This window comes from Myotis myotis, unplaced genomic scaffold (assembly GCF_014108235.1).
Source record: "Myotis myotis isolate mMyoMyo1 unplaced genomic scaffold, mMyoMyo1.p scaffold_m19_p_3, whole genome shotgun sequence".
Classification (NCBI taxonomy): domain Eukaryota; kingdom Metazoa; phylum Chordata; class Mammalia; order Chiroptera; family Vespertilionidae; genus Myotis; species Myotis myotis.
In genome coordinates this window covers 209694318-209720091 of record NW_023416335.1, presented here as the reverse complement: position 1 = coordinate 209720091, position 25774 = coordinate 209694318, and the positions used below count along the sequence as shown (strand labels likewise).

General features: G+C 48.2%; 1 protein-coding gene across 1 annotated transcript; it reads left to right on the top strand.

Moving 5' to 3' along the window:
- Window positions 1-38: 38 nt before the first annotated feature.
- Window positions 39-21511, top strand: DESI1 (desumoylating isopeptidase 1). The gene is made up of 6 exons (XM_036299268.1): window positions 39-404; window positions 12652-12673; window positions 13800-13869; window positions 16648-16757; window positions 17384-17506; window positions 19071-21511. The coding sequence occupies exons 1-6, from the start codon at window positions 41-43 to the stop codon at window positions 19162-19164; spliced, it is 783 nt and encodes a 260-aa protein (XP_036155161.1). The 5' UTR covers window positions 39-40; the 3' UTR covers window positions 19165-21511.
- The last annotated feature ends 4263 nt before the right edge of the window (window positions 21512-25774 follow it).

Sequence of the window (25774 nt, the reverse complement as noted above, 5' to 3'; positions counted from 1 at the left end):
GCGAAGCCCCGCCCCCTCCGCCGGGCAGGATGGCGTGCACATGCGCCGAAGCGCGTCCCGCCCCTGGCCCTCTTCCGCGCGGACCCCGCTCGTCCCGGCTCTGTCACCTCACAGTAGTCGTTGCCGGTGGCGGGCGGGGAGCGCGAGCGGCGTGGGGCTGCGAGCAGAGCAGGACCGCCTCTTCCCCGCCCTTCAGGCCGGGCCCGGGCTCGGTGCCCCCGCGCTCCTTCCGCTCCCCACCCCGGTGGGTACGGGAAGGTCCCAGCCGCTGCCGGGTGCCGGAGGGGCTTCGTGGCCGCGGCCGCCACGGGTCCCGATGGAGCCGTCGAATCTCTATCCGGTGAAGCTCTACGTGTACGACCTGTCCAAGGGCCTAGCCCGGCGGCTCAGCCCCATCATGCTGGGTGAGGGCGCCGGCAGTGGGCGGGAAGGGGGGCCGGCCGGCGGAGGTGCGGAGGCCTGGGCCGAGGCTCGGGGGCGCCGTAGGGCCCAGAGGATGGAGAAAAGCCCGAGCAGAGAAGGGCGGGGTCGGGTTTGGGCCCCTGGGCCCCACGCTCCGTTTGAGTCCAGGGGTCAGGGATGGAGAGGACTCACGCCCTTCCTCATGCCTTCCGAGCCCCTGCGCCGGGAAGTGGGGCGAGCCGGCGCTGCCGCGGGTGGTTCCCTGCCTCGCCCGGCGAGCCCTCCAGCTCCTTGCTCGGCGCGGAGGTGAAGATGCCTGCCGCGTGGTGCCCCTCGCGGAGAAGGGGACACTGCGGAGATCCGCGGGTGCCCTCGGAGGGCCTGCCCTCCGTGCCGAAAGGAAGCTCTTCCCGCCGCCTCTCGGGCGGGTGGGCAGAGAAAGCTAGAGCCGCACAGGCACCCAGCCGTAGCCCATCCCGCCATAGAGGGGAAGTCAGGTCCACTGCAGCCCCGATGGTAAGAGAGCAATTCCGGGGAGGGCTGGACGCTGTTGTGCCGGTGGGATGAGTAAGGGGAGTCTCTCTGTTGTGCTCCATTAGACAGCGTCACTGCCAGCCGAGAAAATCAGTGTAAATCAAAACGCCTTGTGTCACATAGAGACGGTCAGGTTTGGGATTTCAGGTGGTAACCGGGCAGGAAAGGGTTCCAGGAATTGAAAATTGAACAGCTTTTGGCAACATCTATTTGAATGACTATTTTTTTTCCTGGCTTATATGGAGACATTTAGAGAATGCGGGAGTTCATGTGCATAAGACGAGAGGGCAGAGGTCAAGTAAGCAAGGCCGCTTTTGAGGGCATCTTTTCAATATCCTTGAGTTTCTAATGTGTAACAGTGAGTCGAGCTTAACCTCTTAACCTGGGCCATTGAGTGGTTCCTATAGTCAGCTTCACCTCAGAACCACCCGGGTGCTTGTGAAAAATACAAAGACACCTTCATTTTCAACATACTTTGTTAAATGGGAATTGAAAAAAAACACCAAAGTTAGAACAGTTTAAATGCGCAACTGTGTGTTTAAAGCAAAGGATATAGATATACTTGCTTAGGCAAATAATTATCTGGAAGAATACAAAAGAAACGGGTAGCAGTGATAACTTAAGGAAACGTGAACTTGAAGCAGGAAGGCAAACGTGAAAGGGGGACTTGGCTATAACTTTTTTGTACCTTTTGAATTGTATACTACATATATTATCTATTCCAAATAACCACGTTTTAAATACATAAATTCTAGAGCCTCACTACACAAGTACCAAGTAAGACTTTTCTGGAGTTTTGATCCAAAATTTTGTATTTTTAAAAAAATGTTTTTATTGACTTCATAGAGAGAAAAAAACATTGATGAAAGAGCAATATCAATTGGCCGCCTCCCACACATTTCCTCAGACACAGTTCCTACTGGGGATGGAGCCCACAACCCAGGCATGTGCCCTGACCGGAACCAACCAGCGCCCTCCTGGTGCAAGGGACAATGCACAGAGAGGTCACTGGTTGGATTCCCGGCTTGATCCCTGGTAGGGGCCGGTCAGGAGGCAGCCCATCGATGTTTCTCTCTTGCATTGTTGTTTCTATCCTTCTCCCTTCCTCGCTCTCTAAAATCAATAAAAAACATTTTTTAATATACTTTTATTGATTTCAGAGAGGGAGGGAGAGAAACATCAATGATGAAAGAATAATTGGTCAGCTGCCTCTTGCTTGCCCCTTATTGGGGATGGAGCCCCCAACCCAGGCATGTGCTCTGACCAGGAATCAAACCCTGATCTCCTGGTTCATAGGTCGATGCTCACACTGACTGGGCAATAAAAACATATTTTTAAAAAATAAAATAAAAAGCTCCTCAGATAATATATGTAGCTGATCAATTATTAGACAGACATTGGGCCTAGATTGTTAAAATTACTAAGGCAGCTCCAGCCAGGGCGCTCAGTTGGTTAGAGCATTGTCCCATGCCCCAGAAGGTCGCTGGTTAGATTCCCAGTTGGGCACACACCTAGGTTTCAGATTCAATCCTGGGTCGGGGCATGTACATGTATGGGAGACAACTGATTAAAGTTTTTCTATCTCCCCTCTCCTCCTTCCTCCCCTCTCCCTTCCTCTCTCTCGCTTTCTCTCTCTCTAAAAAATTAGTAAACATATACAAGGGTGAAGATTAAATAGAAAAGATTAGTAAGGCAAATCTGAAAGCAAAACTGACAAAGTCACTTGAGGAGGGTGCTAGTTTCGAAGAGATTGCATCAGTCAAATTCTAAATAAACTTCTTGGAATAGAGCCATTTGGTTAGTTTGATCATAGTGAGGCATTAAATATTTCCTAGGCCCAAAAATAAAAGCCTCTCCCTTTATAATGTTTGTTGTTTTTTTCTATTACCTAATAGTTATTGATTTTAGCTGAAAGGGTCCTTACAGATCATTGCTTCATAATTCATTCAGCAGGTATTTATTGAGTGCCTACTACATGCCATTTCTGTGTTAAACTTAACTAAGGATGACAAAATCAGCAAAGATACTCTGTCATCATGGAGCTATTTAGTGAGAAGACATTAAAAATAAATAAGCAAATAAAATAATTAAAAATGGTGATAAGTGCTGGGCTGTGCAGGAAGCAAACTGGGTGCTGAGAAAGACATAAGGAGACCTACTTTAAGGGTTATCGGGAGTAGTGACTTTTTTTTGGAGTCGGGGAGGGAAGAGAGAGAGAGGGAGAGAAAGAAACATTGGTTTGTTGTTCCACTTATTGATGCACTCACTGGTTGATTCTTGTGTGTGCCTTGACCAGGGATCGAACCTACAACCTTGGCATGTCAGGACGATGCTCTAACCAGCTGAGCCACCGGCCAGGTGGGAGTAGTGACTTTTTAAGTTGGGAATTTAACGATGAGGAAGAAGTAGCCAAATTTAATGATCTCTCTCTCTTTTCACCTTTTTTTCCATTTTGCTTTTATGCCTTTTACAAAAGTAATGAAGACAAGGGTTATCAAAGCTAACAGTCAATACTTTCTAGATTTGAACACTTAGGAGAAATGGGAATTGCCTTACTGGTTCATCCCATCCAGACATCACTAACCTTAAAGTTGGGTATGTTCTGGTTCTATTAATAGCCATATATTGATTTCCCATTCCTAAATATATATATGAACCTCTAGAAAATCAATTTGTTTCCTGACTTCTAGGAGCATATTAATACCCAGCTTCTATTGAAAGCTTACCATGTGCCAGACCCCTTTTCTGAGAACTTTGCCTGTGTTATAATCCTCACCACGATTTTGTGAGATGTGTCCTGTTATTACCTCCAATTTTCAGTTGAGGCAGAGCTAGGTTATGAACACAGGCACACTGACTTCCAGAGCTCATGTTCTCAGTTGCTTTATTATTACCACCTCTACTGTGTGATGTTTTCCCTTATAATTGATGCAAAGTAGGTACCTTGTTCATGTTTGTAAAGGCATCTTTGGCCAAGCATTTCATTTGAATGAGATAAAAATCTGGGCTCAATGTGTATATGCCATTCATAATCATCGATCTGTGATCATCCCTCTTTAGCTTTAATTTTCCCAAACTAAATTCGTGTGACCTCATCTCAGTGCCCTCTTATTCTTATGGCAGTTCCTCATTATAAGACCTCCCATCTAGCCCTAGCCAGTTTGCTCAGTGATTAGAGCGTCTACATACTGACGGAAAGGTCTTGGGTTCAATTACGGTCAAGGGCACATACCTCTGTTGCAGATTCAATCCCCAGCCCCCGCACTTGTGGGAGGCAACCAGTGGATGTGTCTCACATGGATGCTTCTGTTTCTCCTCCTCCCTTCCATGGTCTTTCTAAAAATGTCAATGAAAAAAATATTTTCCGGTGAGGATTAACAACAATAAAAAGACCCCATCTAGCTCTATGACAGTCATGGTTGGAATAAAGCCCAATGTAATTCTCTCCTGAAATATGTAGACTAGACGATACCCTGTCTCCTAGTTTCCAGTCCCCTAGAATGCTTTCCCTGAAGGTATTCCTGTTCCACAGTTCCGCAATCACCATGAAAATGATCCCAAAACTATCCTTAGTGTTCTTTTTTAAAAAATATATATATTTTATTGATTTTTTACAGAGAGGAAGGGAGAGGGATAGAGAGCTAGAAACATCGATGAGAGAGAAACATCGATCAGCTGCCTCCTGCACACCTCACACTGGGGATGTGCCCGCAACCAAGGTACATGCCCTTGTCTAGAATTGAACCTGGGACCTTTCAGTCCGCAGGCTGACGCTGTATCCACTGAGCCAAACCAGTCAGGGCTTGTCTGCTCTTTAAATTTCTTGACTTTTCTATGCTAAAGTACTTAGAGATAAATACAGAGGGTGTGGATTTTTTAAATTATAGTAAAAGGTACTTTATATTTGTTGATTGTTTTTGTACAGCTACATATCCTGAGGTCACATTTATTTTTCCTTACAAGCCTATCTTAAAGTTGTTCTCAAGTTTAAAGACAGGGATGTGGGGGCGGAATATATATATATAGTAATGAAAGACATGAACTCTGCCTCCCAGGAGTTCATTTCACTAAAAATAATGCATGTATGAATGCAGCAGCATAAAAGATTATGATTAGATGCCAAAATCATCTGTGAGTGAGTGGTGAAGCAATTATCATAAGCCTTGAAAGAAGGGAGAGGGCATGGTGGGCTGGATGTGTCAGAGAGAACAGCAAGTACCTTGAGCTCCTGGAGTGCAGACTCTGTCTCATTCCTCTGTGTGTCCCCAGTGGCCAGTCAGAGCTAGTGCTCAATAAATATTATAGGAATGAGTGAGACTTGAAGATTACGTAGAATTTATTTGAAGCTGAGGGTTTTTTTAATGTTTTGATGCCATCTATTGTGTTTTGTTTTAGATTTTTATTATTCATTGTGTAAACTTTTTTATAACCAGCTAATGAATTAATTTAGTGATCATGCAATTTCTTTATGGCAAAAGGAAAATGGATGTGGCTTACAAGGCCCTTTGTGATCTAGCTCCTGCTTTTCCTCCTACCCTCACTTGAACACACTGATGTGATCCTTTCTCAGCTGGGTTCCACAGGAGAATAAAGCCCTACGGAAGCGGATCTGAGGGACTGTTTTCTCATTCTCCCAATAGCTACCAAGTGGTGAAGGGCTGTTATACCCCCTGTCAGGGATACTTCCCCCATCTCTTGGCCTGGCTAACTTCTACTCAGGTCTCACCTAAAATGTCACTTCCTCCGGGAAACTTTCCCTGAACCCCAGCCCCCAAATCTTGGTGATGTGTCCCTATTGTATGCTGATAACATCCTCTGTTCTCCTTTAATAACATTCATCATCCTATTTTATAATTGCTTGTTTTCTCATCTATGTCCACACCCACCCCAACTGGACTGGAAGCCTCATTGGGGCAGGAACTCTCAATTGTATCTCTGGAGTCTAACAGTGCTTGGTGCTCAATAAATACAAACTGAGAAGAATAAACTGATTTTTTTAAGTTAACGTTAACCCCTTCATATTGCTGGTAATCTGGCAAATGACTGAGCCAACCAGCAGATGAAAACACTGTCAGTTAAAAACACTTTGACACTGCCCAGATTCCAGCTATGAACCAGGAGGTCACAGTTCAATTCCCGTTCAGGGCACATGCCTGAGTTCCGGGTTCAGTCCCCATGGTGGAGGCATGCAGGAGGCAGCCGATGAATGGTTCTCTCTCATCATTGATGTTTCTACCTCTCTCCCTCTCTCTTCCTCTCTGAAATCAACAAAAATATATATATTTTTAAACCAACACTTTGTCACTGGGGCTACATTTGATTTGCACATGGAACCCGTCACCATCATCCATGTTGTACTTATTAATAGACATTTATTTAGCACCAGCAGTATACCAGCTGCTGGACTTGAACACATCTTACAACTAGCATGTATATCTATCTGAACAAGCTCCATCTATCTTAATTGATGAGGAAGTGGATGGAATATTTTCTTCTTGACTCTTTTTTTTTTTAAATCCTCACCTGAGGATATTTTTTCCATTGATTTTTAGAGAAAATGGGAGGGAGGGGGAAAGAGAGAGAGAGAGAGAAATGTTGATGTGAAAGAGACACATCAATCAGTTGTCTCCTGCATGCTCCCTGACCGGGGTTGGGGATCGAACCTGCAACCCAGGTACATGCCCTAGACTGGGAATTGAACCCTCGACCCTTCGGTGCGTGGGCTAATGCTCTAACCACTGAGACACTGGCCAGGGCTCTTCTTGACTTTTATATATTCACTTTATTCTTACCATCAGTGGAAGGCTGACTAATGCGGACCTCACTTTTTTGTTATTCATGATGAAAAACAAGGCTGATATCCATGTCTTCCATTTGTTTTCATGTGCATAATTCATAGGCCTCAAAATCAGTGCCCTGGAAATGCTAACAAGCTTGGAAACATGCAGTCATCTGACCCACCTGCTCTCCAGCTTGCTGAGGAAATCCTAGTGGGAAAATAATCTGCTTTCTGTAATGTGCTGATATCCACTGAGCCTACTTCATCGTCCCAAAATGGCCTTGTGCCCTAATTCAGTCTCAAACCACCACCTCCTCCTCCCACCCCAGTCTAGCCAAAACCATTTAAGGATCAGTCCAGCCCCACTTCCCGTTGCCTGTCACCCTGTGCAGGAGGCCATCCTCTTCCTCCTGAGAGCAGGATGCCAAGTGGCTACCGTTTCTGTCTGAGCTGCTCCAACAAGTACATCATCCTAGCGTGCTTTTCCTTGTTTTTATGCTGGGCAAACCATGGGTCCTTAATAAATGTCGATAAATATTTGCCCTACACTACCTTGTATAGATGTGTGAGAGTAAGGATAACTATGAAGCACTTTAAATTAAGAAAATATGTAAATCTACTCAGCCAATTTTAAATGTTCTTTTTGGCTCCACATGTTTGGCAGTTGGATTAATAAATAAAAGAATGGGCCAAAACCGGTTTGGCTCAGTGGATAGAGCGTTGGCCTGCGGACTGAAAGGTCCCGGGTTCGATTCCGGTCAAGGGCATGTACCTGGGTTGCGGGCACATCCCCAGTGGGAGATGTGCAGGAGGCAGCTGATCGATGTTTCTAACTTTCTATCTCTCTCCCTTCCTTTCTGTGAAAAATCAATAAAATATATTAAAAAAAATAAATAAATAAATAAATAAATAAATAAATAAATAAAAGAATGGATAAGAGGATTTTTTTATACTCCCAATCACCATTCTACGAATGGATGAGATCTTGAATGTTCCTTGATGTAGTTGAATAAGAAGGAAGTGTTATGGCCAGCTTACAGGCAAATTTAGTGATCGATACAGAGACTAAAGATCAAAAGAATAAAGTAGGGTTTGTATCTTTCAACTTTTGAATTGTTTTCAAGTATTAAATAACTGACGGTGATCTCTGAGGCCCCTCTCCAAAACTCCATTCTTTTAGTAAGGCTGGGTTAGAACTAATGTGTCTGTCCAGCTGTCTTCCTGGGTCATTGAGCATGGGCATCAGAGAGGGCAGTGGCAGACTCAGAGTGCAGTATGCCAAGGTTGTAACGTCATTTGAATAACCAGCCAGGGCAGTTAAGATTGGGGTTAAGAACTTTGGCCTCAATAGCACTGGGTGTGTCAACCCACAGGGCTGACAACAGAACACCTCATCTCAACAGGTGGGTGTGCAGCATCTCTCTTGCAGGTGCTTTGCTAGGTGCCGGAATTACAAAGATGCATAAGAAACTGCCCTGTTTTGAGACAATTGTAATCTGATGGGGAGAAAGACAAAAATAGGTAGTTTCCATACCAAAGTGCTATGAGAGCAACCATAACAATCTCAAATTCTAAAGCGTGAAAGAAATGAGTTAGTCTTTTTTAGGCAAGTGTTATATGCCAGGCACTGTGATGGGCATATTTCATGTGTCTTCTTTAATCTTGGAAATGTTATGAGATAGACACTATTATGTGTGTGTGTTTAGCAGAATAGCACGCTGAGGTTTAAGCAGCACTGGCCAGTAGAACTTGGTGCAGTGATGAAATGTTCTACACCTGCACTGTCCTATCACTAACCGGTAGCCATGTGGCTGTTTAGTCCTCGAAATGTGGTAGTACCACTGTGAACAGAACTTGTTCTCTTTTCCCCGCATTGTAATAGTCACATGTAGTCAGTGGCTACTATATTGGACAGCTCAGGCTTAGCAAAGTTCTCAACTTCTACAGGTTTCATGTAATTTGTCCTCTATTACCTCTGCTCATCTAGTTTTCTTCTCCTCACCCACCCACTCCACTCTAGCCACCCTGGCCTCCTCAAGGTCCCTCAGTATGCCTGGCCGGTCCCACCTCTGCATAGCTCCTTCCCTTGTCTCCTTCAGGTCTTTGCTCCAGTGTCCCCTTCTCCAAGAGGTCCACCCTGGCTATCCCTGAAACTCCCAGTCTCCCTTACCCTGTTCTTAACTTTTCTATATACTCGTTATTACTAACATATTATGATACTGTTTATTAATATTTATTACTAAAGGCCTAGTGCACAAATCCGTGCACTGGTGGGGTCCCTCAGATTGGACTGAAACCGGCAGTCCAACATCCCCCAAGGGGTCCTGGAGTGCGAGAGGGTACTCTGCACAGTTGCTGTCACTCGGGAGCTCCTGCGTTGAACATCTGCCCCCTGGTGGTCAGTGCATATCATAGCTACTGGCCGGTTGGCCGGTCAGCTGGTCACTTAGGCTTTTATATAGAGACTAGAGTCCCAGTGCACAAATTTGTGCATGGGTGGAGTCCCTCAGCCTGACCAGCGATTGGGGCCAATCAGGGCTGGCCCAGGGAGGGACGGCGGGATGTTGGCCACCCACAGGAGGTTGGCTGTGGGAGCACACTGACCACCAGGGGGCAGCTCCTGCATTGAGCATCTGCCCCCTGGTGGTCAGTGCAAATCATAGCTACCAGCCGGTTGTCCGATCGTAATGGTCACTTAGGCTTTTATATATATAGATTACTTATTGACTGTCCCCTTCCCCATCCCATAAGGCCCATGAAAATTTGTCTCCTTTGTTTATGATGTATCCCTAGTGCCAAGAATAGTGCCTGAAATATAGTAATCACATGGTAAACATTAGTTCACTTATAGAGCTGGTGGGATTCAGACATGACTTGTCCACACCAGAACCTGTATTCTTAGTCACTACACTATACTTTCTCTCTCTCTCTCTCTCTCTCTCTCTCTCTCTCTCTCTTTTTGTAAGAGAGCATTTATTTGGTAAACTACAGAGGTAGAAGAAGTACTTCCTAGAAGAAATGGGTTTAGGAAATGAGTTATGGGGGTAAAGGAAGGGCCCTTGGAGCTTGGGAATGAGGAAGCTAAGGGTAATGTGCCTGGGGGAGAGGGAGGAAGAGTGAGAGAGGGAAGGGAAAGGCATGGGTGTGCTCCCAGGAGGGAGAGCGCTATTCTTTCTCTTAAGAGTGTGGTGTTCCTCCAGAAGTAAATGAGAGCAGGAACAGGAAAAAAAAGAGCAGTGTCCTGCCCTGGCCGGTTTCTCAGTGATTAGAGCATTGGCCTGAGGACAAAAAGACACATTCCTGGTCAAGAGCACCTAGGTTGCAAGTTCAATCCCTGGCCCCATGGGGCTCCAGCAGGAGGCAACCAATCTATGTCTCATGTCGATGTTTCGCTCTCTCTCTTTTTCTCTCTCCTCCTACTTCCTCTTTCCCTCTCCTTCCCCCCCCCCCTTTCAATTTGTCTAAAAATCAATGGAAAAAATATCCTTGGTTGAGGATTTTTTAAAAAAGTGTCCCTAATCTGTCCAAATTCACTGCATTATTACATGTCTTCAAGGAAATAAACAGCAAATTGCTGCCATTTAGACAACAAGCTGTATTATAAATGCCAGTCCAGAAGAGCACATCAGCTCTATAAAACACAACGTTCATCTCTCCATTTCACACATAGTAAACAAGGAGGAGACGTAGTGGTCTTCTAGAGTCAGCTGGAAGAGATAAGAATCCAAGCCAGTTTATCTTATAGCCCAGTAAGCCAGGATTTGAAGATACTTGTCCTAAATGGGTCCGTCCCCCCCCCCCCCCCCCTTTGGCATCCAATCTGTTTCTGATCCACCTCTGTGGGATTTTAGCTCAATTTGGAAAAGGCAGAGCCTGCCCCACAGTCTCTAGGGCAGTGATGGCGAACCTTTTGAGCTCGGCGTGTCAGCATTTTGAAAAACCCTAACTTAACTCTGGTGCCGTGTCACATATAGAAATTTTTTGATATTTGCAACCATAGTAAAACAAAGACATATTTTTGATATTTATTTTATATATTTAAATGCCATTTAACAAAGAAAAATCAACCAAAAAATGAGTTCGAGTGTCAGAGGTTCGCCATCACTGCTCTAGGGGCTACCCCAGAATCGCCAGGCCAGAACCCCTCTGCCATTTGTGATTGTGTCACCAAAACAGCAGATCTCTAAGTGGAGAGCAGACTGGCCCCTGTTTTCCTTCATATTTCATTTAGCCTTGCAACACTAACAGCAAAGAATGAAATGTTATGTGTAAAGTAGAGCATTTCATGTAATTTGCTGGTGAAATCTGTTCTTAGATCTTGCCCACCAATCCTGAAGTCAAACTTCATTTTTCTTTTGGAGGTTTTTCCCCTTTTCCCCGAGGAGGGCATTATGCCAAATAACGGTCTCCGTTTATCAAACCTCTATGTGCCCCACACTGTGGTGCTTTTATACATTATTATTCTTTTTTTTTTTTTTTTTTTTTTTTTACATTATTATTCTTGACCAACAGCTCTGAGAGTTTGAGGAAACTTGGCTAAGATCCATGACTAGCAAGAGGAAAAGCTCGGATCTGAACCTATTGTACTCTGAACCTCCTCTGATGACACTACACTGAGCCATCAGTATGTTAGTTATCCTGAGGGGGCCATGGTTTCTTACCCATTTAAAACATTTCCTTAAAGGGACAATCAATATATTCCATTTATTTCCTAGGTAAATTCCTTAATTGTGTATGTTGCACAAAGGGAGAAACAAGCATATCACCTCTCTTTCCACACAATGCTTGGTTTCACCCTGTAGAAAGTCACAGGGCAAGCATGGAAAGTAACAGTTAGCAATCAGTAAACAGTTAATGTGAAATTATAACCAGAGGCAAGTGGTGTTGATAATGTTCTCACATCTGTCACTGCCCTGCCTTCTCATCCTTAGCACTGTTGTATAGTATCTCCCATGGACTATGGCAAAGACTTCCTCACTCGAGTCTGCTCTCCACGCTTTTCCATCCCATTCATCTTCTCTGCCTAGAGTTGTCTTTTCAAAACGTGGGTCTGTTAAGGCACTGTGCTGCCTGACAACCGTCAGCGCCCCCACCAGCCCGGCCCACCGTTCAGGACAGTCCTCAGTCCAGGCTTACCCTCCTTTGCCTACGCCCTTGCTGGCCACTTGTCCTCTTATCACCGTCACTGTACCCTTTGCTCTGCCCTGCCAGACCTCAGCCTTTCTGACAGCCGTGCGTTTGCACATGCTGCTGCTCCTGTGGCAGAAGCATCCATCCTGCCCCCCACTCGCTGGTTGAGTTGCAGCTTACAAAGCTCGTTCTTTAGCTTTATTATAGGTAGCACCTTATTTTTACCACATTATAAAGCCTGTCAACCTGTTGTAATTATGTGTGTCTCTCTTTCCATTTGACTTTGGGATCCTTAAAGGCAGGACAGTGATCTGTTCATAGTTGCGTGCGGGTACCTGACATCATTTCTGGCATCTAGAGATACAGACTACATTTACAGTGACTGTTTAAGTGGATGGCATCTGCAGTTTTGCTCTTTCATTTCTGAAGGATTTTATCTCAGTGAAGAAGTGGGTAATAGCTTTTCTATACTATTGTTTTGCTATAGTCTCAATATGACTAATTAAAAAGGCAAAGTTGAAAGTTGAATTGACCCCAAAGGGGGAAGAAAAGCAGATATACAATTGGAGTCCATCTATACCACGGTTTTTATCTTGCATTCTGATGGATTCTGGTCACTTTTCAACTTAACATGACATACCTGTGTCAGGACCTAAGGACCTTATTGGAGGAGAACTGCATTCCTAGAAAGTCCCTGCAGAGGTGGATAGTGGGTTTCTCTGGGTTTGAGTGATGATCTGGATTTACTCAGCTGGGAGGCCATGTAGTCTAGTCCCCAGTGGCTAAATCTCTTCTTTTCTCCACAGGGAAACAACTGGAAGGCATCTGGTAAGTTGGGTGGGATCCTTACGTTGACTGGTTTACGAAAGAAAGCTGAACCTGTGTACTTCAGGTTCCAGTCTGTGGTTCCAGCTTAAATCCCAGCTCTGCGTCATAAATCTTCAAGTTGTAACACGGTGGTTCTCAGCCAGGGATTCTTTTGTCCCCTCCCCCCGGGACATTGGGCAGTTTCCAGAGACATTTTGGGTGGGTGGGTGGAGGCCAGGGATGCTCCTGTCACATCCTACAGTGCACAGGACAGCCCACAACAAAGAATTACTCAGCCACAACTGGCAGTGGTGCTGAGATTGAGAAACCCTGCCCTAAAGAAAGGCAGAGAGATGTCCTGCCCGCCCCTCACCAAGGTTTCTAACTACAGAAGTCTGAAGGCCCCACAAGTCTGTCTTAAATCACACCTACTTTGATCTCTCACTGCTGGACCCATCCCTGTCAGACAACGAGACGGTGGCTGAGCTCTCAGCTCCACTCATGAGGAAGCCATAGGTCAGTATTCAGTCTTGACTCCTAGACCCTCCTGACATTGGATTGATAGAATGGCCCTTTGCTTGTTTGACTCAAACCAAGTAATATGAACCTCTTCACCTGAAATAGGTCCACACTTCACACCATCTGGTCCTCCCATCAGCATGGTCCAGGTGCACTGCTCCTGTTAGTTTAAAAAGCCCAGTCTGCACCTTGGTCTGCAGTCTTTATTTCAGTAATTGATTTGTTAATACCAAGGTGAATCTCTAGGTACTCCCCTCTGCTTACATGGTTCTCAGCTGGGGTCAATTCTGAGACATTTGGTAATGTCTGGAGACATGTTTGGTTGTCACTACTGAGGGGAGGGGATGCTGCTGGCATCCAGTGGGTGGAGGCCAGGATGCTGCTACACATGCTGCATTGTACAGGCCAGCCCCCAGTCAAGAACTGTCCAGCCCCAAATGTCAATAGTGCCAGAGTTGGGAAACCCTCACCTGTGGTGTTTATCTTGCCTTTGTTTGTTTGGTTTTGAAAGGCTGTTGACCACAGTCTTATCCGTGGGCAGAAATGATTCTCAGTGCAGTGTGGTGATTGCTTTTTCTCAGATGGTTTTCAGTTTTCTGGCTTATTCTGTCTCCTCTCTGCGTTGCAGGCACACCTCCATAGTTGTACACAAGGATGAGTTCTTCTTTGGCAGCGGTGGGATCTCCAGCTGTCCCCCGGTGAGTGACCCTCCCCGGCCCCGTCCTGCAGCCTCAGGTTCCTGGGGGTTCCCAGAGACCAGGAACTCGGCTGCTGCTCTCTGTGTTCTCGTCCTGGCCCAGTGCATGGAGGCCTGTGGCATAGCTCCTCGCAACTGCCTGAAGGCTCAGCTCAAGAGAACCCTCCCCAGGCCCTCCAGCCAGTAGCTGTGCTCTCTGCTCCCATGGCACTTTTGGGTCCCTCTGTCACACTGAGCATGTTATGGTGAAATGAGCTGTTCCTGGGGTTCCACAGGAACCATGTAAGCTCTTGGGGAGCCGAGACTGTGCCTCACTTTCCTATCCCGTGACCAGCTCCGTGCCCGGCTCACAGCATGAACTCAGCCAATGTGAAGCCGAATCCGCGGGCTCTGAGAGGTAAAGTGAGTGGCCCAAAGTGACATGGCCAGTACGTGGCAGCCGAACTTAAACAGGCTGTGACTCTAAAGCCCATGCCATTTTCCAAAAAAATTCTGTCTGAACTAGCCAGGGTTGTCCCAGGAGGTGCTCAAACCACATAGCCATTCATTTTGATACTCATAAATGGGAAGTCATTCCTGGTTTCTTCTCACTGGTCCCTCACCTATAACAAATCCTTCATTGAGCCCAGTCAGTTCTGCCTTGTAAATGTGTCTTGAATCAGCCTTTCTCTCCTCACCTGTCCCCTCTTCTCCAGGGCTTTCACCTAATCCAGGCCACACTCACATCCAGCCTGTGTGGTCCCAGGACCACAGCCCTGCATCTGCTCTTTTCTCCATCAGTCAGTTCTCCCCACGGGAAGCAAAGTGACCTTTTCCAAATGAAAATCCGATTGTGGCATCCCCCTGCCACCAAACTCTACCCATTATTCTTGGAATAAAAACCAGAAAGCTCGCCCTGGCTGGTTTGGCTCAGTGGATAGAGCGCCGGCCTGCGGACTGAGGGGTCCCAGATTCGATTCCAGCCAAGGGCACATGCCTGGGTTGCGGGCTCAATCCCCAGTGTGGGGCGTGCAGGAGGCAGCCAATCAATGATTCTCTCTCATCATTGATGTTTCTCTCTCCCCCTCTCCTTCCCTCTCTAAAATCAATAAAATATATTTTTAAAAAAAAACAAAAACAAAGAAACCCAGAAAGCTCGGCGTGACCTCCAGGGCCCTAACTGGTCTCAGGCTGCCTCTCGGGGTGGCCTCTTTCAAGTCATGCCCTTGCCCAACCCCTCTCCTTACTCCTGGAACACACCTTCAAGCCTCTCCACTGCCTTCAGCCCACTCCCCGATCTCTCACCTTGTTATGCTTCTCCATCCTTCAGATTTGAGCTCAGTGTCCCTGACCCTCAAATCTTCCTGACCCTTCAGGCTGGGATGGTCCCCTGCCATATGTACTGACGGCATTCTGTAATTTTCCAGCAAGACCCTTATTGCAACTCATAATAATACATTGGTTTATGGGATTTTTTGTCTGCCTTCCCCACTAGGCTATAAGCTCCCTGAGGGCAAGAAACTCATCTGTTTTATTACATCATACCCCAGTGCCTAGCATAAGGCCCGTCACATAGTGAGTTCTCAATACATATTTGTTATATGAGTGAATAAGGGGGGTTGGGGGAGTCGAATACTGACCTTTTAGTTTCTTATAACTCTGAGGTCATTTTTCTCTGGCTACCATGATTATCCTGCTCACCGTGCCCTCTCCGGTGCCTGGAACAATGTCAGGCACATGGTAGGTGCTCACTAGCTGTTGTATAAATTCATGGTCTGGCCGAAACCGGTTTGGCTCAGTGGATAGAGCGTCGGCCTGCAGACTGAAAGGTCCCAGGTTCGATTCCGGTCAAGGGCATGTACCTTGGTTGTGGGCACATCCCCAGTGGGAGATGTGCGGGAGGCAGCTGATCGATGTTTCTCTCTCATCGATGTTTCTAACTCTCTCCCTTCCTTTCTGTAAAAAAATCAATAAAATATATTTTAAAAAAAAAATTCATGGTCTTTGCAGGGAGCTTTGCTTTGGAGCGCACTACCTTTTTCCCAGCTCATTCCCAGCGCTGTCCCTCCCTCGCCCCGCAGTGATCCTGTTGCTTCCCCGTGGCTGGTTTTCCCACTGGGCCCCAGTCTTGCCCTTGGTCTACTGTGGTGGTCTGTTAGCCCATGGCTGAGGGTTTTCTGTAGGCCCTTCAGGGGCCATTAACTCCCTTGCCTGGGGAACCCTATTAACATCATTGGATTATCCTCACTGATCATAAAAGAACTGCATTTGGAAATATTTGCCAGCCTGCCAGATTGCTCACAGTCCTTCACATTTTCCTTGCGTTCAAGGGACATCAAGTGTGTCACTAGAAACCCTGGCTGCTTACCTTTTGGACATGGGCATAGAAAGGTGGCCTGTCACGTGGGAGCCATTTCTAATTGTCCTGTTCTGCCCTCATGGTCGGGCAGTTTGGGGACGAAGGGAGATTCAGATTCTGGGTTCCTGTCTTTTTATCAGCTGAAGGAGTGGACAGCATCAGGAGTCTGACCTGCATGAGATTCGGCTTTCCAGGCCCCCACCAGAAACTAGAAGCCCAATTTCTTAGCCGTCTTTCTAGCACTGGCAATGGCAAGTCTCCAGGAAGCTCTAAGCCATTGGAGCCCCGGTGCACATAGGAAGTAACATTCTTCATCTGCCCTAGGTGCTCTGAGAGTTAAAGTTGTCAGAACAGAGCAGTTGTGGTCGTCCATGGAAAGGCACATTAAAAAGTTCAATGGAAATGGTAATTTAATGACTCTCTTTGGGTTGGCTCTTTTAGGGAGGGACATTGCTTGGGCCCCCAGACTCTGTGGTTGATGTGGGGAGCACAGAAGTCACAGAAGAAATCTTTCTGGAGTACCTGTCCTCCCTGGGGGAGTCTCAGTTCCGGTGAGTGGAGACAGGGTGGTGGTTAGTGTGTCTGTCTCCCCACTAATTATCACCCCCAGAGGGCAGCCACCAGTCCCATCCCCAGAGTCCTCAGCACCGGGCCTGCCCAGCATTTGCTGAATAGACATGCAGAGGAGGCAGAAGAGCGCAGCGTCGCTCCAAGGCCGCGTTCCACCCAGCAGGCCTTCTGCTGAGGCTTGGAGGAAGGACGGGCTAGTGATTCTTCCCGATTAAAATCAGCTGCTGCTATTCAGCAACTCCTGTTCTCGGCTTCCACTGGCCAAGTATTTTGTGCTGAAAATCAAAACCAAGGTTTGTAGAGGGATTGGGATAGAATACAAACTCGAGCAGATTTTCTCTTAAAGAAGCTTTTGTCGATTCAATAACTGTTAAACTCCAACCCTAGAGCTCTGCTTTTGTGAAAGTAAAGATTGTCCTGAAATTGTTGAGGAGCCTCATGTTTACATCTCATCCTTCCCTTCAAAATCTGTTTCCAATGGTCCAGCGAGGCAAACCAAGCAGCCCTCAGATTCAGCTGTGCTCCCCCTGCCATTTCCTGGTTGAGCATTTCATACACTCGCTTGCTGGCTGCTCACTCATGCCTGTGCTCCTTTCTCAATGTGCAGAGGTGAGGCCTATAACCTCTTTGAACACAACTGTAACACCTTCAGCAATGAAGTGGCACAGTTCCTGACCGGGAGGAAGATCCCTTCCTACATCACTGACCTTCCCTCTGAAGTTCTCTCCACGTAAGTGCCCTCTGCCTCTGCCCTGCCTTGTAAGTCCCCATTCCCGGCCAGTGCCACTCCTCCGCCCAGGTCTGCCCTCTCCTGGTCTCGGCAGAATCTTCCCAAGCCTGGTGGGCCCTGTCATGATGGCAGCTTCGAACACGGAAGGCCACCGTTTTCTCTACTCACCGATGCACCCTTGTATTACCTTCACCCGACTTGGAGTTGGGCCATCTCCCCTGGACTGAGTGCAATCGCAGAACTTAGAAACCCACTTGTACAGAATCTGGCATCTGTCTTTCCCATTGCACACGAAGCATGCCACTCCCCAGAAGTGCCCGCTTATAATGCAGTTTTAGATGGAGAAGCAGAGAGTAGGTCAGAGAAGTCCGAGGGCGGCTTGTTGTTAGTCTTTCTTCCTCTGCACCATGAGCTCTTTGACGCCCTCAAAGACAACTTCCTACTTGCCCTCGTACCTTATGGGCCATCACCCAGGCACTGTCCCTAAAAGGACACACCCACCCAAAGCCATCACACCCCTCCATTCCTTTGCTATTGACTGCGTTCAGGCAGCCTCTGCCCACTCCAGGGCCATGTCCATTTGTTGACTGACTCAGTTTCTCCTGAACTGGGGCCCTGTCCGACAGGGATCCCAGCAGGTTGAGCAGGCTCGGCAAGGGGACTGTTTTCACACCTGGGTAGGAACCCCTCAGGAAAAACTGCATCGGACACAAGGCTGCTCTGTCCCAGCCCTGGCCCTGCCTTCCTTGGCAGGTGTGTTCAACCACGCTGCCTTACTAAGAATCTAGGTTATGGGGCCCTGAGCAAGCTTTAGTAGCTGGAATGTTGTTGCTATTATTGTTTGATGGGTGGAGACTGAACTAAGGTTACTATTTTTCAGTTTCATCTGTTTCTGTTTGGAATACTTCATTCCCTTTGAATTTGGGGACAATTTTCCAAAATGGTAGTATCCACTGAAGGAAAACAACCCCAGTAACTGAGATGTGTTGTAGACAACCTGTTTTAAGGTTGAGTAATCTTGGACAGTCTCTGACATCTGGTGTTTGCAGTTCCAGCCAAGCTCCTCTGAGAACAAATGGGGAGCCCTTTACAAAGTGGCATTAACACCTGGCAACCTGCAGTTGTTGCGTTTCCTGACTCTTCCTGTGTCCCTAACAGAATCTCCTGACTTTACCTTTTTCGTGTCTTTTTATCCTCCTCAGCTTCCTCATTAAACTTTATTTTATCTTCTTGTACCGTGAAAATTAAGGATACAAGTACAGAAAGTACAAGAAGCTTTAGTTCCTTGTATGTGGTCAGCCTGTTCAAGCCATAGAACTAACCAGGACCTAGAGGCAAAGGTAGTGAGATGGTAGCATCTACTGGGGAGGGGACCCCAGGTGTCAAAATGCAGAGCAGGCTTGTTAGAGACCCCTCCCATGAAAAGCCAGGCGGGAGGCAGGTGGGAAGAAGAGATAAGGTAAGAGTGTCCTTCCCATGTGGTGGTGACGCTGCACCTGTGGGGAGCTGGTCGTGCTGGCGGTCCATGAACCCCCCTGAGCTCCTGTGTCTGCTTTCTCCACAGCCCCTTCGGACAGGCCCTGCGGCCCCTCCTGGACTCCATCCAGATCCAGCCTCCTGGAGGGAGCACCATGGGCCGACCCAACGGTCAGAGCTAACAGGACTGCATGGGACCGCCCTGCCTCCCAGGGCTTTCCTTTTTAAACAAAACAAACCCGACCAGATTTCTATTTTATAATTTTACATCAGAGCTAACAACCAGGGGACAGCTTTTTAAATTTCCCAGGGAAGGAGATCATCAGACTGCATGTAGGACAATGCTGCTAAGAACAGAACAAAATGCCATCCCTTTGAAAGTATTATACTAATTTATTAAGGCTGTCTTGTCTGTGCGTTCACTTGACGCTGCTTCCTAAGCGTCCTCCACGCTCGAGGAAAGGAGGGGGTTTGTTTAAGCAGGAAGTACAGTTTGGGGGAGCCCTAACCTAGAACCTCTTTCCAGAAAACACCCATGCTCTACCCAGGTTGCCACCTCCTGTGGGGATCCAGGTGAGTTTTACAACAGCCATGACCTGGAAGCAGTTCCTCACTAGTGTTACACAAACCAAAGGAGTTGGTGCACGTGGAACCAGTTTCAGGATGACTCACCCAACCTAAGTGAACTCTTTAGCCACAGCTGTGTCACCTTCCCTCCTCTACCCCAAGCAGGCCATGAGGCCCGAGCTGGAGCCGCCAAAAGCCTCGGGATCGAGGGAGAGCGACAGGAAGTGTCAGGCAGAGAAAACAGGATAAAGCCATTCCTCCTTCCTCCCTAGACTGATGGCCAATCCTCAGACATCAGTTTTGGAGAACCTGCCTTCCTCAGCATAGCTGACCTGTTGTAATTAACGAGGGTCCGGCTGGAGCGGCAGAGACCCAGGCCCCCTGTCTGCAAGTCACATGTAATAACCTTATTACAGTCGCCTCCCCACCCAGACCAATGTGCAGTATTCAGCTGGGACCAAGGGGAATGATTCCCGGCTCCAGGAAATGTAGAAAGGATAATAATGCAGAGTCAAGGTGGCAAGAAATTTAAAGTTGTTTCTGATGGGAATTTGTGCATTATCCTAAATGTGTTGTGAAGACACATGTTGTTTCCATCGTCATTTTGACTTTAAGGGAGCATGGTAGGGGGTGCATGGCCATTTTCCATATGAGCTGCTGCTGAGACATAGGCAGGGAACAATCTGGAAGTTTCTTATCCAGAGAGGCTTTCAGATTCCCTTTCTTCACTGTGCCTCCCCTTAAGTTAGCTTTTGGGGAAGTGAGGGTGGAGGGAGGACTCGGCTGCCAGGGACCTGAGGCCCAGCTCCGGCATTGCCCCTCTGGCCCCTCCTCCTGCAACTTCTTAGACTTGAATTATGTTGTCTTTCCTGGGGTTTGGCCTGCAGCAGGTGCCTTTCTTTTCCAAAAAGCCGCTGCTCCCCTCTGGCCCCTCTCCTGTCTGTGCCATCCGCAGAGCAGTTGGCATCAGGGTCTCAGCTCAAGGAAAAGATGTTAGTCTGCCTTAGTGTTTGCCTGTGACCTGGCCAGCTGTGATGTCAAGTCACATTTTGGAACTTTTACAATGGGAGGCCAAACGAATGAGTGTTTAATTCTTCTCAAGACCCACTGATTTGCCAGAATGCGTGGCAGTGATCCACTAGAGCAGAGACTGGCAGGGGCCCTTACCTAATGTTCACCGACTGGAGAATGGACCACGGGGCATGGCTTTCTTCCAGGAAGGCAGCACGTTGGCTCCTTCCCGCCTGGTGTCTCCTTTCCCAGCTGCCTGGCCCAGCCCTCCCTCTCTACCAGGCTCTTCCTCCAACCTCTCCACAGAGCTCCAGCCAGAGGGTGCTGGGCATCACAGCTCCTCTTCTCTCTCCTCCCCATCTCCAGGCACAACTGGTTTCTCCTCCCACAGTCACCTCCAGACCCAGGGCTATACTGAAAAATGGCTCCCCTAAGAGACTTTGAGTCACTTGGTCCATTGAAAGTCCCCTTCATGCCCAGCAGCCATTTGTGCCAATGCCTGTGCCCTAGGGAGAGACAGAGGGATCAGTAAGCCATCATCTCAGAGCCCTGCAGGAAAGCAAGCTCTCCCTCCCCGGCCCAAGTCCTACCGGCGCTCACTTCGGAAGCCCAGGCTCAGACTTGGACCCCCTCACATTCTCTGTCTCCCAGCACGTCAGGAGCGTGTCCATTGTGCCCAGCTAGCTCCACGCGGGCGTGCAGGGGTGACCAGAGTGACAAGTGAGCCACGTGTGTGATTGTGGTGCACAGTGGACACCTGCATAGCAGTCTGCTGGTTTAAAGGGACGGAAGAAGGTGGGATGAGACTGGCACCCCTCCCAGAAATAAAGCTTGTACCTTTGAGATTCTTTTTTGCCCTTGAAGACAAACTAATAACTGTGTTTAGTACGGAGGTGTTTGCTGGTTTTCTTTGATGTTTTTTCTAATGCAATAAACTCGCTCTGCCTGCTGCGTTTGTGTCAGGTGTGACGGTCCGGGTGAGCGTCCAACATGAAGCCCTGGCTTTTTTGTCTGTCTCCCTCTGAGCTTGACTTTGCTGAGTCTGGATGTGCCACCTTTGCTTGGTTGTAAGCCTTACAGATAAGAAGTGGTGAAAGCAGGAAGGAGTGTATGACTCACCACTGATTTACAAAGATGGGGGAAGAACCCTGCTGAAAGCCAGATAAGGTTACGCTGCAGTGAGATAGATGGGCACCAGGTGGCGCTGTGCACCCCACAACTGCCCACAACCAAACTCGGCTGACCTGGATGCCGCAGGTCACAAGACTGCCCTGCTCCCCACACACCTCTACCCTTTCGTGGCCCCCAAAGAGTCCACAGGGCAACACATTTATCAAGGTGCTTCTCGAATTTATCCTCGGACCTCTCCAATCCCACACCTTCCTGCAAGAGTAGTTCCTATCACTGCAGGCGGTTTCCACCTCTGCTCTTAATTTACCATTTGCTGGACCTGAATTCTCCCCTCCCCACCTATCCTCAGAGCAGCCCCTCACCAGGTGCTAAAGGCCCAGCTTTAGCACTTCTCTGCAAAGCCTTTGCCGCCTCCACGCACAGCTGCCCCTTCCCTCCTGCGGGTGCCTCCCAAACACTCCTGCCAGCTGGGGCAGGGCCTGGCTGTGGTCATCTGAGGGCCCAGCACCCAGCACATGCCTGGCAGAGAGCTGCCATCACGGAGTGAGTCAGTCCCCATAGGCCCACACTGAGGGGGAGGGGCAGGTCATAAAAAACCCTGGACCTGGATTCAGACGCCCGGATTGAACCTCTGCCGCAGATACCTTGATCAGGCCTTCCTTTCACTGGGCCTCAGTTCATTCTGTAGAATGAAAACTGCATCAAGTAGTCTCCAAGGCCCCTCCTTGTGGGACTCCTCTCTCCATCCCTGGCATGAGAGGTGAGGAGTGACTTGCCCAAGGTCTCAGTCCTGGGGCTCAGGTCTAAGCCACAGAAATCAGTAACCCAGGTGTCGGGAGACTGCTGTCCTTGTGTCCCACCCTCAGGCGGGGCAGTGCTGGGGCCAGCCATCTATGTCCCCACTGGCTTTGACTGGAGGAGCCCCAAGGGGGCCTGTGCCAGCCCAGCAACAGCCTCCACCCCCTCCACAAAACACCTATAAACATGTGCACTGCAGCTGGTTTAAATGTAACACCCTTGTTTATTGTGAAAACAATAAGCTCTGCAGGCATTTTGGAAAATGAAGAAAAAAAATCTAACACCCACAGTCTCACCAACCACCCACTGCTCCAAACCAAGATGGAATTAAAACCAGCAATAGCTCTACCCTGCTCCTCTTTAAGCACATCTCCTCCCCTGCACCCAGAGAGGCTGCAGTGGTGGTCCCATTTATAGACAAAGAACAGGACCAGAGAGAGGGAGGGACCTGCTCAAGGTCGCCTGGGGAGAGGCAGCCCCAGGAACTGTCAGTCTGACTGTACCCCCACTACACCTGGGCTGCCCCCTTGGGCTGGGACTGCCCACCTTCAGGTCACACTCCAGACAGGGAAAAGAGGGGCAACACCCCTGTATTCATTCGGCAACATGTTGACACTTGGCCTTCCACCAAGGGGCCCAGGAAAAGCCTGGGCTTTGGGGGAATGGAACTGAATGTGAGTCCTGACTGTTCTGTGTGACCCAGGAAAGCAACTTCAACTCTGATGTCAGTACCTAGGTCTGAAAATTGAGTGTCAGCACTGTCACCTCAGAGGATTCTGGCAAAAGAAAATGAAATGCCCAACGGATGAGCTATCCTGCCCAAAGCAAACATGGAAGTCACTAACCTGCAAACCTCAGCCAACTGTATGGCCCAGAAGAGCCTAGTCTTCCTTTGTGAGCAGGATCCTGCCAGGATGGGGTCTCAGGCCCCCTGCCTTCAGGCCTGGCTTCCTTTGGTGCTCTGGAAACCCTTCTGGCCCAGCCTCCCAGTCCCAGTTCCCCCAGTCCTGCTCCTCGCTTTCCCTAGGGCCTCCTCAGGGCCCCATCTGCACACCAGTTGCCAGGGAAAAGCCTCCCTCTTAAAGGGATATACTGGTGGCCATAAGGCCTCCCTATCTGGTCCCCCCCCCTCTGGGTTTCAGTATCCTCATCACTGAAATGAGTTGTGAGAATTCAGGGGGAGATTGTGAAAGGTATTTAAAAGGAAACTGGTTCACTACAGGTCTAAGGCGTAGGTGTGCTATTGTTGGGAGCTTATCTCTGTCTTTGAAAAGGTGGAGCTGATCCACAGGAGACAAACACTTGTCCTGCCCTATGGGCCCCATTCTACAGTTTCTGGATTCCAGCACCAGGGGTGGAGCCCTGGCATCTGCATTTAACAAATTCCTTAGGAATTCCTTTATTTTTTAAATATATTTTTATTGATTTCAGAGAGGGGCGAGGGAGAGACAGAAACATCAATGATGAGAGAGAATCATTGGTCAGCTGCCTTCTGCACACCCCACACTGGGGATCGAGCCTGCAACCCAGGCATGTGTCCTGACCGGGAATCTGACCATCACATCCTGGTTCATAGGTCAACACTCAACCACTGAGCCAGGCCGGCCGGGTGGAATGCTTTTTTTTTTTTTTTTAATTTATTTATTTTTAGAGAGAGAAACATAGGTTTGTTCCACTTATTTCTGCATTCATTGTTGATTATTTTTTTAAATAATATTTTTAATGGATTTTAAAGAGAGGAAGGGAGAGGGAGAGAGAAATAGAAACATCAATGAGAGAGAAACAACAGGCTGCCTCCTGCACTCCCCCTACCAGGGATTGAACATGAAACCTCTCAGTGCATGGGGCAATGCTCAACCAACTGAGCCACACTGGCCAGGGCATAAATGTTCTCTTAGAGTTTGAGCCTTGGCTTGAATTCTTTCCTAGCCAGAACTCAAGTACAGAGGTTACCGAACCTTGGTCCAGTCTGACCCTACTGGTGTAACACCTGGAGCTTTCTGCCACCACCAATAACCTTACAGATCAGCGGTTCTCAACCTGTGGGTCTCGACCCCTTTAGGGTCGAACAACCCTTTCACGGGGGTCGCCTAAGACCATCGGAAAACACATATATATTTACATATTGTTTTTGTGATAATCACTATGCTTTAATTATGTTCAATTTGTAACAATGAAATTGGGGGTCACCACAACATGAGGAACTGTATTTAAGGGTCGCGGCATTAGGAAGGTTGAGAACCATTGTTATAGATGAACCATGGTTAATTTACCCAATCCCCAATTTTTTTCTTTTCTTATTTTCTAAAAGTTGAATTGCTGGCTAAAAGGGTCTGCACAATTTAAGACTTTTGACAGGCAATGTCCATTTAATCAGTAACAGTATCCAACACATCTATACAAGTTCTCCTTTGGAATGGGCCTGCTGTGTGCCTGCTACTTTGTGGGCGCTTCTATTTCTTTTCATGTGCAAAGCAGCCCTACAAAGTAGGTGGTGTTCTTCCCATTCTGCAGATGGGGACACAAAGTTTCAGAGAAGTGAAATGACTTGTCCAAAGTCACATAGTGGTGGACCTGGGAAGACAACCTAGAACCGACTCCAGAGTCAATGTGATGAGCAAATAGTTATGAATAAAGATCCGGGAAGGCTTTTTTGAAAGAGGTGGACCGTGAGCTGAGCCTTATGAGGTGGACAGAAGGACAGCAGGAGGAGTAAGGGAGGGGAAAGAAAGCCAGCTGGCAAAGTCTATAGCCAGAGCAAAGGCCATGAGGAGATTTCTTCAAGCTCAAGATTTTTAGGGCAAAGGCATTAGCAGGGAGGGGCGAGTTATGGAATGATTGATGGCAGACGAGGAAAGTCGGGACAGTCCAGTCCTCGCCCCGCCTGGCCCTGCACTGCGGGTTCAAGGCCCCGCCCCTGTCCAGCCCTCCACCGCCTGATGCAATCAGAACCATCCCGTCACTGTCCAACCTGGGCCCAGACCCTCTCTTCCGGGCTCTCTTCCTTTCTCATACCCCGCGGGGCAATGGCCCCGCCTCCGTACGGGTCGGTACCACGCGGCCCTTACTGCGGGGCTGTGCTCCGCCCTATTCCACGCCCCTTCTCTGCCTGGTCCAATCAGAATCATCTTTACAAGTTCGCTCAGGCCCGCCCCTCCCCGCAGAGACCACGCCCCTTCTGCAGTGACTCACCAGTCCTGCCGGGGGGCCCCGCTCTCCAAGGTCTGCTCCTCTCGGCCCCGCCCCTCCAAGGCCCCGCCCCCGAGTCGGCCCCTCCCACGTCTG